The sequence below is a fragment of the Anopheles gambiae genome, chromosome 3, assembly GCF_943734735.2.
Source record: "Anopheles gambiae chromosome 3, idAnoGambNW_F1_1, whole genome shotgun sequence".
In the NCBI taxonomy this organism is placed as follows: domain Eukaryota; kingdom Metazoa; phylum Arthropoda; class Insecta; order Diptera; family Culicidae; genus Anopheles; species Anopheles gambiae.
The window spans coordinates 58,732,767-58,750,840 of record NC_064602.1 but is presented as its reverse complement, the minus strand read 5'-3'; the positions used below and the strand labels follow the sequence as shown (position 1 = coordinate 58,750,840).

General features: G+C 36.5%; 1 protein-coding gene across 14 annotated transcripts in view; it reads right to left on the bottom strand.

Annotated features, from left to right (window-relative positions):
* The window catches only part of LOC1272635 (uncharacterized), a 43,670-nt gene extending 26,027 nt beyond the window's left edge, over positions 1–17,643 (bottom strand). For 4 of the 14 annotated variants that reach the window (XM_061660274.1, XM_061660279.1, XM_061660280.1 and 1 more), the window contains exons 1-3: positions 17,471–17,588; positions 15,734–16,053; positions 5,871–6,183 (exon numbers count right to left, since the gene is read on the bottom strand). In XM_061660274.1, coding sequence (XP_061516258.1) covers positions 5,871–6,035 — 165 coding nt within the window. In that variant the 5' untranslated portion in view covers positions 6,036–6,183; positions 15,734–16,053; positions 17,471–17,588. The other 10 variants (XM_061660269.1, XM_061660277.1, XM_061660278.1 and 7 more) reach the window with 8 other exon arrangements.
* Positions 17,644–18,074: the final 431 nt, after the last annotated feature.

Below are 18,074 nucleotides of genomic sequence, written 5' to 3'. Positions count from 1 at the left end.
AACGCTGTCAACAATCGTCCTTCTCGTGTTTCGTTCAAAGGTACTTCTTCACCGTCCGATACGTACTTTTTTGTTGAGTTTAACCATAGCTTCAAGCCACAGGCAACTAAAACATGGCATCGTGGCATGTTAATCTGCTTAACAAGAAGTATTTACTTTATGCGCAAATGTCCTTTATACATTGTACAGAAAAATACAGTTTTTAATGCATTTATACCATTTCACATATTGGCATTTTTTTTAAAGGAGGTCGGGAGGCACGTTCCATTCAAAGGTTGAAACCCATGGCAGACATGTTGTTAAGTCGTGCGAGGTAAAGCCTGTATTATTGCAGATAATATAAAATGATATAAACTCATACTCAGCAGCATTAATTTTATTTTACAGTGCAACCTTGTTAAAAAATCTGACGTTGTATAATATTACCACTCCTGTTTCAATTCATCACAGCATCGTGTCAACGAAATAAACAATTCCCAGGCCAATCATGAAGGGAGTTCTTCGTTTGATTCCATTTTACTTGTTACAATGCTACAATTGATTGGATACATCCGGCAGTGACTACAAATGATCCTTGATCAGTTAAATCAACATGAAAAATAGAAGCATACATGTTTACCACTCTGTATAGAATTCTTACATCGCCAATTTCAGAATTCGCCAAAACAGTATGTTAATAATGTTAAACGAATATGCTTGTATAGCTAATTGTGTTTTCGCTGAGCAAGGATTAAAACATGTTTACTTCCATTTTTACCTAAATTAATAACAATCTTTGAATAAACATTTGTATAAACAGATATACGATGACGATAGTACTTCAATTTAATCATAACTATTACTGCTTCTATGCCTGTGCTCTCAATAATAAAATTTATGCCTTAATTGTGTCCTCTGCTAGTAAGTTAATTTTAGTAAAGAGACAAATAAAGTCCTTTGGAACTTTGATCACTTTTAGAATCCAATAAACACAAGAAACAACAAACAATGCATGGAGATATGTAAGGTATACAAGATTAATGATCATATCCTTCTGATATTTGTAACGATAAAGGTTGCAGGTAACCTCATCCTATATTTATCGAATATTCGATTTGCAGTGAACGGTTGCTTTGTAGTAATGTCAAAAATGAAAAGTTTTTACATGGTTTTGTGAGACGTTCAATAAATTTTAGATTAAAAATATAATATTGAAACAAACTGGAAAAAATACGCACTCTAGCGCTAAACTGCTACAAACTGTGGTATAAATAATCGGAATCGATTATGAATCACATGAATGATTAAGCAGAGCACCTGTATGCATAAGAAGCTGAAGATTTTACAAAATCAATTACCCTGCTGAAGCTGAAGGTCGCATATCTTTCGACAACGATTAATTTAGAATATACTTATGATAAATAAATAAAAAAAATAAGTAAATAAAATAAACGAATAAAAATATGCATGCATTAACATTGATTCTCTTACCCAAAACCAATAAGCCACCTATTGGACGAATATTGTATAGAAGCGATACACCGTTGTTCATTTGAACGTTGACAAATACCAATTCGCATTTTAGACGCATGGATGAATTGAGTCCATCCGTTGCATCGGATATTTACGACATATTATAGCATATGCATTACACAAAAAGTGTATCACAAAAATGAAAAGATATTAAAAGAAATTGAAATAACAGTAAAATAAACATCGATTTCGTTACAAAATATTCAACTTTATAAACAATATGTAATATAAAATGAAGTGCATGCGGTCGTTCAAGTATAATTAATTTCTATGTTATATGAATGACTGCATCCTATGAAATATGTTATAATGATGGACAAACTTAAATTAACAACATTCAATCGTGAATGAGACCAAGGAAACATCTTGCCATCATGCCGTTTTGAATGTAAATTGAATGTTTGTGACCTTTCATAAGATTAGACAAGTCCGAGCGACCTTGGCTATTGATTTGAGATAGAACATGGCAACTGGAGTAGAAATTAGGATGTTTGAGACGTGCAATCCAGATTTCGTTCGCTATCTATCAATACGCATAGTTCAGGACTAACTATCCTGCCATGGGTAATCAGTCACAGATTGTCCAGCACTTAAGTGGCAAAGGCAGAACTGTATCAAAAACGGTTGTTGTGCCAAATAATAAGAATAAAATTACTCACGAGTACTGTGTACAAAACCGTCATTTTTTATTCCTTGATTTGCTGTTGGTATATTTTCGAGTTCATAATACAATTGTTATTTTTTGTTTACAATTGGATAATAAGGATAGTTTATACTTCCTAACATGATTACCGAAATATGCGGAGCAGATATTTCTATGACACTAAGAAACCAACATCTACAAAAGATTCAATCCTTATCAGCTGATAGGATAATAGCTTATTGATTACCCTATAATATTATACTGTTCAAACATTGGCAGGTCCTGAACTTGATTATTGACAGTACAAGGTAATTACAGAGCATAGGCGAATAAATCTTATCTTTATTGAAACCAAAACTCGTTCAATATCGTTTGATTTGCCGCTATTCTAGAAACGTATCCACATGTAAGTCTCCCCAAGTGGATAAGATTAGGAAAACATAGCACATGAAGCACATCGAGCAAGTGTTGCAAGTGAGCTACATGAAAAATTTTAGTTAGCACAACTCGAGTTACTCAATTTCTATTTGTTTTGCGTTTTATTTATGTTTGAACGTATCGAACTAGTCTATGTTTTAATTCTAAATAATAATTTAAACTACGCATTTTAAGACGAATAATCTAATAGATATTCAAATGACAAAAATAGCATTAATGTATCATATTAATTGAATAACAGTAACAACTCTTTTTTATTTGACCATTGATAACTTTTTGTTGTTATTCAACTGTAGACATCCAGAAAATTCTATCTACACTTTTTAGCAAACAGAACCACATACCATACTGGACTGGACATTTAAAAATCTCTCTTTCCTTTTTCAGCTCACGTAGGAGGGTTTTGACCGACACTACGCCATTTCCTCAGATTCGCACCGCTGGTCGTTAGAGGCACCGAACGAAACGGGTTCCCTATAATGGCCAAACAAATACATATACGTTTTCTTCCCATGTTCAAACGGTCGCTCAACGGATAGGCAACCGCTCGAATTCCCGGCCATTACACACCTTGCGTCTAGCCGCTAAAAGCCCTGTGCTGTGTCCACCGTTTTCTGGAGACATACATTCGAAAGATATTCCAGTGTAGCTTAACCCATTTCTCTTTTCCGCGTTGTACACGTCGAACCGCGAGCGAGCGCGCACACTTACATGGCGCGACATGACCAACGGCTATCGATTGGCCACGCTGTACGACCGTTTGTGTGATGTTGAGCGAAACGAAAAAGAACAACGGAAATTCAAACCAAAAACCGGTTTTCCAAAACCCACTTCCATCCAGCTCCTCTTAAAAGCTCTCGAACCAGAGCTGTGGACTACGTTTCTGTCCAACAGCCCTACAATGCCGCGGGCCGTCTGGGTAGGCCGTACATGATCGCAACCCAAGTGTTGGTGAATTTGGTTTGCTTTGGAAGCTGGCCCGCATTCCAAGCCGGTTTGAGTATGAAGAGTATGTGTATGTAGTCATCGATGATGATAATGACGATCATGAAGATGATGATGACGAGGACAGCAGCAGTCACTACCAACGATCTACCTCGACGATTACGTTTGTAACGCTCCACTAGCTATCAATGGGATAACGCGCAAAACTACTCCACAGACTTAGCCATCAAAACCCAAAAGCCTAGCCGAGATTTGCGGCTGTTCCATGAATGCTTTTGAGGTATTTTATATATGTGTGACGTGACGTGATTGGGTAAAATCCAATCATGCCGTTCAATTGCTGCGTAGCCGCTACATTGGGTTGCTTGTGTAGGTCCGAAGAATAGGAAATTCTATAGCAACACATAATGCAAATATGTATGTATATAAAAGTCATATATATGTGTTTATGTGAAGCTATTTTCTATCTTTATTTATTTAAAAAAATAAGAATTATATAAATAAATAAATAAATATACCTGTCACTGTGCTATACATAGCAAATAAGTTTTATTATAAATTTCAATAAATTCCATCTTTTGTGTGCTTAAGACAGTGGTTTCCACCCTGTGGTGTGTAGCTCTAACAGACGTAGTCCGCAAAATAATTTATTTTTTAAAAAGAAATGCTTTTTACTATACGTGTCGTGCATTTTTCCCATAATCTGGAATACATTTTCAAAGGCACGTCTAGAACAAGATTTAAACATATTTTTTATTAAAAACATTAAACTAAGTCTGTAAAATACCCTCAATAGATACCCTCAATAGATTTAGGCCGCGGCAAATGTATTTTCAAAGCCTAGATGGCAAATGGTCCGCGATCCTAACAAGATTGGAGCACTGGCTTAAGATATCACACGAATAAAATAATGATGGAAAATCCTTTTGGTTATTTCTATTTTATTTAAAATTATAATACAATTTAAATAAAACATTTTTATCATTAAAAGCGTGCTACCGTTGTGTGATCTAAAAATGAATAGATAGTAGCATACCTTTTCATCACAAGTTTCCCTTCGGATCAAAGAGCCCGACGGAAACAATAAAATTTAAAATCGCTTTAATATTGCCTCTTCTAAATTACGAGTTTGTGCTGGATGTCTGATACCATTCCAGTTGGGATACTAACTTCGATAAATAGACAATCGTGCTCATGCGCGAGTCTAGTCAAAGCTTGTGACCCTTTTCCGTAGACTGCAGCCAATAACCACAACACATTTGGAAGCCTATCCACAGCAACTCACCAACAACAAGTCAAATACCAAGATGGCTTTTAGATGGATGCACTTCCGCCATTCCTTCTCGTATACATGCACAAAGCTTGGCAAACACGCGGTGACCGCAATTCTAGAGCGTACATACCACCATTAACAGATCGCCGTAAGAAACTGGGAATCCATAGCTACACTTTGAGGCTTAATCATAGGAACAAAAGTGAGAAATGTTCCACTAACCAGAAATGGATCTACGGAATCAATGCCACAACGCATCATACGCTCTTGCGAGGATAGAGTTTCTCTCGACTTTGACGTTGACTCACACACTGCAAACTGTCCATTTAGTTTGTTGTGGAATAAATATGAAACTGAGAGCTTTGTATCAGTGAAGTAAAGTTCCATCACATATTGAGTAACATGTATCTGGCGTTATATTTTTAGGGAAAGTAATTTATTAAAAAATACTAATTCACTATAGTTGCTAAAATATATGCAACCAACAAATTTCCCAGCATAGCATTAATCAGAATATTACAACTGTAGTTTGTTTGTTAATGACTTGCGACAAATCCAGCGAGAAAGATTAAAAATTTCTATCACAGAATAAGCAATGCCTTCTACCCACGAATATCATTGACAGGACCATTTAACTGTTATCTTTTGAATACCATAAACCACGAGATTGTTGTTTGATGTCTCAAACATATCAGCCGTCCCACATAGGCGAAGAACGTATGATTGGTTTCATTTTTTTATGGATGATGGATGGTCGCAGGTAATGTCAAATTTAAAACACATTTCTTGAACATGACATGCGGCAATACAAAATGTATATCAGTAACTTCCTTTAATGAGCACGCTTATCACTGCGAGTGAAAAGTATAACACACCTGCTAAGAAGTTAGCAACCATTGACACCCTGACCTTGTGCGTCATTCATGCCGAATGGTTATGGCTTTGAACTGCTGGATTAGTAATGGCTCATTCGAATACTTATAAATCGTAAAATATATATGTACCCATGCATGGTGCAGGTTAACTGTTCAAATACAAAATATATTTCGTATTACTTACCTTGGGTAATGAAGCAAGGCACTGTTGCTTCACGTCCCACACGATCTTATCCGATGGAAATTGGAGGCTCTTATGGACGTTTAACTCAGGGACGAATACACGTACAAGCAGCCAGCCTTCCCGGGGTTCAGGTGGTGGCTCATCGTCAAAAGTCATTGTGTCCATTTTTGAGGATGACGTAGTGACAAGAAAGCGCTCCGTGGATGCCAACGAATGTATTTACTTTCACACGAAAGTACTGGGCGCAGGTTTCTTATTTCATGTTTTTTGGAAGTTCTCCTTCATCGTTCAAGTCTAAATTTAGCAACGAGAACTGCAACGAGAAGAAAATAATGTGTTATCATTAAACAATTAAACAAAGATCAATTCATAAGAATAAAAAACATAATAATACTATTCCCGTTTCCGTGACATCGTGACCCGTTTTTGTTCACCTAATGCAAAATCTATTACATTATTTCTATGCAAATTGCTATTACAATTCTATTACATGCAAATCTATTGCATATTTCGCTGAGGCACAATTCACAATTATTGTTGATGATTAGTTAAATCCTCAACGTCATTTCAACACTCCCATTCGAGTATAAAGTCGAGATTACACGAGTGATAGGTCATCTGTTTGGCATAACGTCGTACGCGGATATACCAGCCCAGTGATCGTCAAAGTATGGCTCGCGGCCGCATGCGGCTCTTTGCTTGGTTTTTCTATTTGGCAGGTTTGCTCTTGGTGTAGCTATGCTATTTGTCTAAGAAATTTTTTCGGGAATTTGGCTCTTTCGGTCGCAAAATTTGCCGACCGCTGTACCACCCTATATAAGCCTAAGTAAACGTCCGGATCATTCTAGCCTCGAATCCATGACGGCTATGTTATTAAGTCGTACAAGTTGACGACTGTACCACGGGACCGCCCCTGGTACGTAATAAGTTGTAATACTGGAAAGAGTGATAGTAAGTAGAGTTATTGAATCATTGAAACAGCATACAAACTCAAAATCATTAATAACTTGTGCCATATTTATTTCCAGCCACAAGCAATTCATTTAATTATAGGAAGACCAACACTGGAGCTATTGGTATATCTCGTGCCTAAAAATAGAACATTAACGTGAGGGAAATCTAGCGTACCAGGCAGCTGTCATTCGTTTGACTAACCCAACGCACTATAATGAATGATTTGATACACTATCCTTGCGCTACATATTAACTTGCAACAGATAATTCATCCCAACTTGATTTTAGATTTAAAGATCTGATGACTATCAGTCAATTACACCAGGCAGGACTGAAGATATAGAACTCTCCCAGAGTTAACTATAGAACGTATTATTGATCAGTAATGCATAAGATAGGCATTTACAACTAATCAAAAGCGACTTCGTGGTATCCATAACCTATAACTGGCCCTAATTTAATCGCTGAGGGATTAACTTCGTCTTTTTATTTCAGACATCTTTTTTAAGTTTAGTTAATAATTACAATTTTTGACATAGTATTCAAGCTGCTCTACTCGTTCATTACAAATGGTTGCTAAATGATGATGGTTACATTCCCGTGTCGAGTTTGGTTTAGTCAAATTGGTAGCGTTGTTGATCCAGAGCGGTCAACGATCTCTGTTGCAAAGGATCCACACCCAAACATGCAAGAACCGAAGCTTCTATCTTTAGCCTTTTGACCAATACTGTAATACTCTCCTTTTCGAATTGTATATTTCAAATGAATATTCATTCGTTAATATCTAGGCATATTACATATCAAGTAACTAATTTCAAAATACTAATAAATACTAGAAATATAACGTAAGGACAGCCCACATTAGAACCACATTGTCATATTTTGTTTCCATGCTCTCGTTGCTCGTTATATTTATTAAAATATTATAAAATAAAATTGAAATACAATAAAACTGAATCATGTTTGCGAAGGTTTAATGCACGTAACAATGTTTTAAATAGACCGTAACATTATTTGAACTACACTTGGATTACCCACTCACTAACTTTGTTGATCGAGAAAACTCATAGTACATGAAAACTTGGTAAAACATCACATTTGAGTCTCCAAAAAAAGCAACTTGAATGTATACAATAGCTTAACGACCACCCATAGCTCGGATTAGGCAACCGTAGCGGGAATATCTAAGGAACTAATTCAGTGCCACGGTTACAGTTTGAAACGAATCGTCCCATTTACTTTCACAGAAGAACGAACTTTCACATAAGAACAGGCAAATACTACCACTTAAGGTGCTTCCTTCCGATACGCCAACTGCTCCAGATCTTGGTGACACGGACAATCGTTTACTGAGCGATCGATTACAGACAGCTATAAAGCACAAGCCAACCCTGTTTGAAACTTAAAGAACTAACGAGGGCAGTCAAAACAAAAGCTCAGAAACACGTGAAAATTTTCAAACCAATCGCCTTCCAATTCAAACCATTGAATGGCATTCCGCTCGCTATGGATATAAAGGAACCAACAATGGAACAACCAGTTCTAATGGACGTCGACACGGTCAAAGGTTAGGCAGCGATCGTGCAGACCTTCTCCAATAATACATGAAGAGGTGGAATTCAAGGGCCAGTAAACAGTAAAATTACAGTGACAAGTGTTTCTTTTTCCACGTCCCTTGGTAGGTAGGAAACGAGTATTGCAACTCAAGACGACCCTTGTATTTGTAGGGTTTCCAAAGTTCTTTACAGCTGAGCAGTTACGATGAAGTAACAACTTCAAGAGCTTGAATAAATGAGAAAAAGTAAGATAAAAAATAAATTATTTAAATAAAAATATATTAATATATAATAATTTTTTATATGAATAAAACAATAAAATATATTCAATAAATTCACATAATCCGTGTTCCGTTGAATCGCTCTGTTTTTCTTTCCTATTCAACATCATTCACACAAACCAATTTTTTCTCCTGTCTATCATCAATAGAAAAAGCGATCATACAACTATTAATTCGCATGATGCACTACCATCTGGAGTTTCCGGTGCGCGTTACAATTACAACTATGGTTTTGCTCTCCATTTTTCAAGCATTCTATATTCTGCTGTTTGTTTTGTTTCCTGTTTACTGATGTTGATACGTTATGTCAAAAATGTTACTCTCGTATAAGTTACATAATCTAAACCAATGTTTGAGCTAAATTTGTTCATCGCGTTATGCTAAGTAACGAAATAAAATAAAATAAAGAAAAAAAAATTGTCTATCATATTGTTTTATCGCAATCTGATCGCTATGTAAAATCTGTCATAGGCGCAAACACAATTTGATACTGAAAGTAGTACTACAGAGTATCGGTCAATGTCAAAATAAGTGAGCAAGATAAATGTAGTCTAATGCATTTTACTTCACTATCCGAAAGCAAGACACGCCCGCCAATCATTTATACACATTGAAGCATAACAAATGATCTAATTAACTCAAGCTGGTCTGGCTCCATCGGCGAAAAATGCATCACTACGGAAATAAACAAGCCATCAATTTTAAACCCCATGAATCTGTCTTAAGTACTGCCGGAAGCATTCGTTGCCGAATAGATCACCAACGGGACAGGTACTTTTTCAGGGACTATTTTCGTACATTCATTTATTTTAAGGCTATATGATTTCAACAATAAAAGATAAACTTAAAAATAACACACCAAAATGCGCACGGCTCAATGAAGTGACAGTTTTTAGTATTGATACTTCGTTTTCTCTTCAGTATGACTAGCCGTGACTAGCCGCGATTCCTCGGCAGACTGAATACTATTGTATATCAACTTACTTATACTAGCAGCATAAAGTGTTAATCATTCCAGAAAAAAACAGCATATATGCCACTAGTCGTTTTCTTCTCTGTCAGTTTCTCTGTCAGTCAGAGCGAGTCAACAAAAAACAACTTTTGGAGGACACCATCAATTTAGGCAACAGGTTTTGGGCGGTTTCCTTTCCATTTCGCTGATGCCCAATGGTCAGCTTGAAACTCTCACCGAATAACGTTGATATCCTCAAAAAACGAGCGATCATCAAAGCTATTGTTTTACGTCCATTGGACTGTTGCAGCCAGCAATGTAGCGTTTCATCATTTTGAATAATTGTGTCAAAATTTTATTGTTTAGAGATGCAACAATATTTAAGATTTTTACACACTTGCATCAAACATATTATAATAAAATATATGATCTAAAAAAAATAAATAGACAAATTTGTCCCAAGATGGCATGCCATCTAACCCTGATATGCAACAGTTTCTCATGTACTAACCGAACAGTAATGCAACAATCAAACTTTATCATATATTATTTTAATTTGTCATATAATAATAACAGCATAAAATTATATCCTATATTTTTTACATTTAACTATTTAAAACATTGCTTAAGCCTCGTAACTGCACATTTATTCTTATGGTTACAATTTAAGAGCATTTAATTTTAAGTAATTTAAAACTTGCAAAAAGTATTGCCATATTATAAAAAAATAAAAACAACATTTTATGATACTGGTGTATATTATCTTATTCTAGAAGTGCTCAGTGCGTTTTGATTAAGAAAAGCTTGTATAAAGCTTGTCGTCAAGCCGCACAACTTCTTCACATGATGTCCATACCCATTAGGGGTTTTGTTGCTCCCTTTGTTAAAAAGAAATATAATAATAATATAAAAAAAAATACAATGATGATAATAACAGAACAAATTTGTAACCCACCATAACAGTCCCGCTACCTACACTGTCAAATAAAACGCAAAACAAACCAAACAATTTCACGATTATTTAACCACCGTAATTGCGAACTAGACAGCACAGCAGTTAGTTTGAACAATTCTTTCCTCTTTCGGCATGTGTCTATCACATTTATCTACAGGAGTGGCGAGGCTGTTCACTTTGTCGGCGGATACACATAATCTTTAGTCTTTAGCTCTTCTTACAGTTGCAACACTAATGCTCTCAAAAAATGCTCACACCAAGCGAGGCATGATCGAAACAACAGAGAAAGGTATTAAACGCCTGCCAATGGAATGTCCGACTTTCCAAAGTGCCTCGCGCGGCTGTGCCTCTCACCACTCTAAATGTATGATTTTGGTTTTTTCGCCAGAAAACTTAAAGTTGGGTCGCACTACGGGATTTAACGGCGGTAGTAGCAAGGCATCTATTATATTACGGTAAATCAAACCGTTTCCTCCAAGGTAATGAGATCTTGCAGAAGCATTACGTAAACTATTTAAAAAATAATGAAAAAATGAAATGAAGCGCATCATTTTCGTGATTGGCTAATCAAAACATTAGTTTTAGCATCTATTTTGAAGTATAATGTTTAAAACAATAAGCTAACAACGATAAAGCATATATAATATGTAACCAATTAAAGTAAATTCGACATATGGTATAAATACTAAATTACTTTCACGATACTCATAGGTCTCATACTCAATTTGTTATGGATAATATATTATTTAAGCTGTGTTATACTTTCAATGTGGCGCTGATACTAGAAATCATAATAAGGTAAAACCATGGAAACTTTTTCCCAAACTAACACACTGTGCGAAAGCAACAAAAAGAATAACTATTTAATTCTCACAACTTCCTCCATATTCTACCACATTGGCAAAACCACCCTAACGTCCGTCACCGCCACACTGTAACGTACAACCGCCATACTGTACTGCAAAATGTGTCATAAACAAGCAGGATGTAAATAGTTGACTAGATTGAACGAAATCATGTGTTACACAGGGGACTCATAACATTAAAAATGGACGGATTAAATATAATGATTGGACGAATTGCTCAATAAATGCAAAATAAAAATACAACGTGTACCAGTAATGTATTGCATATTAAACTGAATATGAGTCCTTTATCTAGTACTAGAGTGTTAACATTTTAAAACTTTTAAATTTTATCAATCAAACTAGATACATAGTGTTTCAGCTATCACAAAAGAGAACTAAATATGCTAGCAAGAGCATTAACACCGCCTAAGAAAGTTCAACATCAGAGAGTATCAACAACCGTTTCCATTTTTTCTGCTTCTCGATTGAAAGAACTTTACACATCCCTTCGTGGTGGATGATTATGGGTTTTGAGGAACAAATCCCCCAGGTAGTGTACGAAAGGTCAATGAACAGTATTTCTGCGTGTTAGAACTTTGCACTGCGCGGTTTCTATTTATTTATGCCGGTTAATTTGCTTCATGATGGCATTGAACAAATTAACGTAAATAAAGTTATTTTACATCTATTGCGATAAAAGAAGAAACACAAAGAAATATTAGTAAATTATCATTATTGCACTACATTACCTTATGGTATGTTACAGTATTTTCAATCAAAAACAAGCAAGAAATTGTACAAGCAATTATCAAAACAAAATTTCGTTGTGATATGTACTGTGATAACAATCTTCTTCATTTTCATTCTTCGCAAGCTTTAGCCATGTCGATGAAATGAAAAGTTGCACACGCAAACATTGGTAGAGTCTGCATGATAAACACCACACGCACACACAATTTGAACATTGAGCATGGTGTACTGCACATATTAGATTAAAATGTTTATTAAAAAAATTATAATAATTATTAACTTAAATCTAGTTTAGCACACATAACACTTTGATCAAGTCATAGAAAGTTAATAAGGAAACGTAATTGATTTCTCACGGCAAATTGTGTTAGATATTTTGAACCTTTCAAATATATTTCACAGGCAAAAAGCAAAATGCAATCAACACCCCTCTCTGTTTTTTTTTTTTGTGCTCTTGATGAACGACCCCCAGCAAATTGTACATAGTTACGCTCACTATCCTTTGTACAAACCCTGAAAACATTCAGTTCGTACACATACATACACATACACGAATACCGACAAGCGACCGAGCTGGGATGCGTTTATTAAAGCGCAGACGCATCCTTATCGACTCGTGTTTGGTGTCTAACAAACCCGCACGTCTACAATCCATCCTTTTTGGAGCGTTGTTTTCGTGTGATGACATGTACGTAGTATTAAACGCAAACGCCCATTTGTGGTGCGGATCCTCTTTATGCTATTGCCCGGAAACTTGCGTTTGTGTAAGTATTGTTTACTGTTCGTGATACAACAAACACCATCAAGTTATCAACCTTTTAAAAGGGGATTCATCTATAAACATGTTACTGCAACATAAGTAACATTCTTAATCATAAATCATAAAGAAAATTGCTTATTTCAAAATTTCCATAGCCATCTTTTATGATTTTATTTTGTGGGATCAGAATTCTAAAACAAAGTAAGTTAAGAGTAACAGCTACATTTTTTAATACTTGTAAAAGAATATGAAACATAGTTAATGCGGTAGTAGTAGTAGTAGTAGTAGTAATGTATTTCTGAGATAAGTATTCGTGTCATACAGAGATGATTGGAATTGAAACAGTGGGTTAATAATTTCACTTTTCTTCGCTAATAGAAACTATTTAGATTTAGCTGTTTAGTTTATAATTACTGACTGCAACATACAAGATTATCCATTACGGGGTTTAAAATTAGAGTAGGAAATTTTTTTTTATGGAAAACCTACATAACATTCAAAAGAAAAGAAAAAATGAAGCTTAACTCACTTACATTACGGAATTCCTTTTTAGTTTAGTTCTAAGTTTTTAAAACGTGTTTTAAAGTTTTACTAGTTTGATTATAAAAATATATATTTGAGCTTTATGGTATAGTGTGTTTTTAATACATACTCCAGTAGTATTGCTAGTAGAAGCCGATAAACACATACATGAATTAACATTTCGCTCACCAAATGGGTTGATGCGTTTCAATGTATACATCGTTCAAACAGACTTTTGTGAAAAATATGCACATAAAGAACCTTTGGCATATTTGTCACAATGAAAAAGAAAATATACATAGGAAACGATACATTCTAACCCGTATAAAAATGCTGCATCTCTATTGTAGCGTTACATGAATATATTATATATTAAAATATTTTTGGCATAGTCCCCATTTCATACATTTAACATTTCCTACATTCAACACATTACAAACAATATTCGCTCAATGGTAGAATTTGTACCATTTGTACCTACGCATTCCATTCGCCACGTATTCACGTACAAAATTCAACTACTTCCTGAACACAATAGCAACGAAAAATGATAAAAATTTCAATCAATTGAATCTTTGCAGTCGAAAAGATCAATAAAAGCAAGCAATAAAGTAAGCTTATCTCAACTCAAAAAACAAAGACAAAAAGTACACCTTCACAGGCAAGATAACTACTAGCAAACACATCATCGGAAAAGAATCTACGACAGCAATTGACTCAAATCAATGTGGAGTAGGTGAGTGATTTTGTATTGCAAAATATGTCGGGCCATATCATGGACGAGGTCTGGAAGAAATTACATAATAATGGCTGATATGTCACGCCAACACCTACGACATTGATATAACTGGAAGACGGGTTGTTTGGCCATTAGCAGAGACTGTGCCTCACCTTTGTCATACCGTTTCCATGGAAATATAGCCATTTATTTACAATCTACAATAACCAATGAAGTTATGTTATTCTGGATGTTACTGTGGGGGTCATATCTTGTTTGATAGATACAGGTAAGGTGTATCCACAGGGTTGCTGTATGACACATCAACGTGAACATTTGCTCAATGTATAACAAAAACAAACTCAATTCCGCTATAACTTACCCATTTTCAGCTGATCAAATGATGGAATATAATACACGTCGGATTAGAATAATTTCACATCTTAACGTCCCTAGTATTCGTTTAGCATATCGAGATTAGCGTATAACAATGTCAAAATGTAAAGCATTTTCACATTTTTCTTGGTAAAATTATTTCGTTTTTTTTTTCTTCAGAGAAGTCAAACTACTACGCAAAACGACAATTTTCTCTACAGTCTTAGTGTAAGATGACATCATCGCGGTACACGAATTCATACGCAAACAGCATACATTGCTGGGTAAATGTTTAACCAAGCCGGCAATGTGTATGTGTGTGTGTGTGTATCTTAGTTCATTTGTTTTCCGACCCATTTCTTTGCATTTGGGGCCCAATATAAACACACGAGGGCATTGCAAGAAGAAAACAAGAACACACTGCTGTTTTACTAACAGTCTCTAGGAGGTCTTGCCGAATCTTCGCTGAAGCCAGTCCGTCGCGATCGTTCTTATAGGTGATAAGGGAGTAGAAATGTGTTATCGAAGCACCCCCACTTGAAGGTCGGTACAGGTGCCAGGTATTGAGCAGGTGAGCTGTATAAAGATAACAACCATACACCATTAGAGGAATGTCGCTATACACAATTATGACCAGAATATTCTCAACAAAATTATGGATAGAATAGTTATGGTGTAAGGGAATAATTACACAATCTGTAAAGTGACCGTAACACAGCAAAAAAAAATAATGCTGCGCACATGTGCTTTAATTAAACCCGTCTCGATCAAATCAAGCTTCCTCGTTCTTGACATTGACTTGCGTTTATTCGAGCGGATCATCACGCTTTGATGGGCATTTGGTGTGTTTGTATGCTACATGCCGACAGTAAGTAACATGATGTTTTGTTTTTGTTTCCGCGATAGGTTAAACATGGCGCATTACACACACACACACTGCATGAACGTCATGGGAAAATTCTTGCAACAGAATTATTTTCCGATCTCTGCGCATCGGTTGATTGAACTCAGGCGGAAATAATTAAACCGTGGATGGACAACCCCTTGCAAAAAGAAAAAGATCGATTGTCATTCTACAAAATTCGGCAGAACCGATTTGTTGATATTATCATAATAATTATCAAATACCTTGGATAAAAACTCAGTGAATTACGTTATTGAACCAAAACAGATCTACTTAAATTATACTCACCTATTGCTGATCATCCATGAATGAATATTTGTCCTTTAACTGAACTCTACGTTTTTTTAGTTGAATTCTTCTTCCACAAGGACGAGCAGTAAAGTTGATTCAATAGTGGTTACCTTTTAACAGCACTGATCGTGTGTTTGTATCCTTTAATCAGTGCTGACTTCACACACCGTAGACTTTGGGCTAAGTTTACCAAAAATCACTTTTGCCGTTTGAATACTTCTCCCAACCAATTTCTAGAACACTTCTGCAAAACACACCATGACAAAACGCACACTACTATGACCATTAAAACACACACATACACGCTTCACGAATCGCTAGAAGAAACAAGCCACCAAACAACTGTGCATTAGTAGTGGAAAAGCACATACTCACACATACACGCAATTACACTAAGCTAAACAGGACAGGATTGGAGTAAATATTCACTAAACGTCCTGTTAGCAGGTGATTTTTTTCACTTTACTTATTTCAGCACAATTTTCAGTACTCCATAGCCTCATAATTACAGGCATCTGTATTTGTTGTGTATTATGCTTTGCCAAAACCCCATAACCAGGTGCCAGCTTGGCGCGGGCGCATTAATAAGCATTATGAAACCTTCATGATTTTTTACTGTATTGATAAATATCTATTCTTTTACGATGAACGACAGTGATGAGAAAAGAATATAGATTTGAAAGCGAAAATCAATTCTCCTGCTGCTGCTGCTGCTGGCAAATTCATTGTCACAGATTACCATCCGGTACGGCGGCTGCAAGGCTAACAGCGAATCGTTTTATTTGACTTTATTTTACACCCCATTTGCGGACCCTTCTGCGCCCTGTACCCTCGCCAACTTCATTTGCATCGAGGCTTCGTCGACACCAAGTACCTACTTCACCACTCACATAGATAGAACACGACACACACTATCACCGCCGATAAGTGAGAAGTGATCCGGGTGCCCGGTAAATAAATACACATGTACGCAGCGCACATACTGCGCGTATATTATTCTATTTTTTGCAAGCCCCACGCCAGCCAGTTTGCACATGAACAGTGGCAAGCAAAACCCACCCGGATTCTGCACAATAAAATTACACCAAGTCTGCATTTTCACGCAGCCACCCTAGCACTACACAAACGCACATACACACTCATATCTACACACACACATACACGCATCCAAATATACTGGTACGCACGCTCATCAAAAATCCTTTAGACGATACTACTTTTTTTCTGTTTATTATCATCTTACTGATGCTGGGGGCCGCTATTTCTGATGTCGGTGCACCGGCGGTTATGGTCAACTTGACTGTGCTGGCATTTCCCTTTTTCTCACTCGCTCACCCATCTACCATCTCCCGCAGGCGATACCTGCGCGCACATAAACACACACACACACATACACATTAGCCTGCGGGTCGCGCAGAATCCGAAATGCCGCGTACCCAACACGAATTCCAAAAGTACCAATAACAATAACAACAACACATCGACACACCGTCGAACAATGTTTGGCTGTTCACACGCACCTAATTTTTGGAGGACGAAAATGATTGACAGATGCTCAGGGCCTTCTTGTTGCTGTGTTGAATTTGTTTTGTTGTTTATCCGTCTGGAGCTTTTCAATCGCCATTTACACTGAGCTTCGAATAAACGCACTCATTTCACAAAAACCGTACAGGTATTGCAAAATACCAGGCGATTAGAATGCTTATCGAGTTGAGCCAACCTATTAAAACTCACAATCCATTTGCTATTGCTTCTGCTACGGTGTGGCTATCTGCGGAACGAAAAGCGACCGACGTGCACCCACAATCCTTACCGTTCAAACTCGCTGAGAGAACTGATTTTTTTCCTCTCTTAGTCAGCTTTCGAACCTGTAAAATGACATTCCCTCTCGCTCTTTCTCGCTCCGTTGCTTTGCTTACTGCGTGAGCGAACGGTGTCCGCTGCTCTCAAACAGTGGGACCAATGCGGACACAGGTGAATGAAACCACATTAAACAGAATATAGCCATAGTGCAGCAACGGAATGTGAATGAAGAAGGAGTCTACTAAATTGATCTACGTATTTCTATTTTCTGAAAAATCAAGAAATAGCTCACGAAACAACGGCAAGGAAAAATTAATGCTAGCTCAACAAAACTGCTTGCCTTTGCAAAAACTGAGAAATGAGAGCCATCTGCGAGAGAAAATGCAACCTATCGCACTCTAAAGACTCTCCAGGGTTGACTTCAACAGTGCAAAAACGCCTTCAAACCTGTTTTTCAAGTTTTTTCTTCTCGCTCACGCCGACAGACACCATGAACAGTCGATTAACTTCATAAACGGTCCCTTTCTTACGTTCT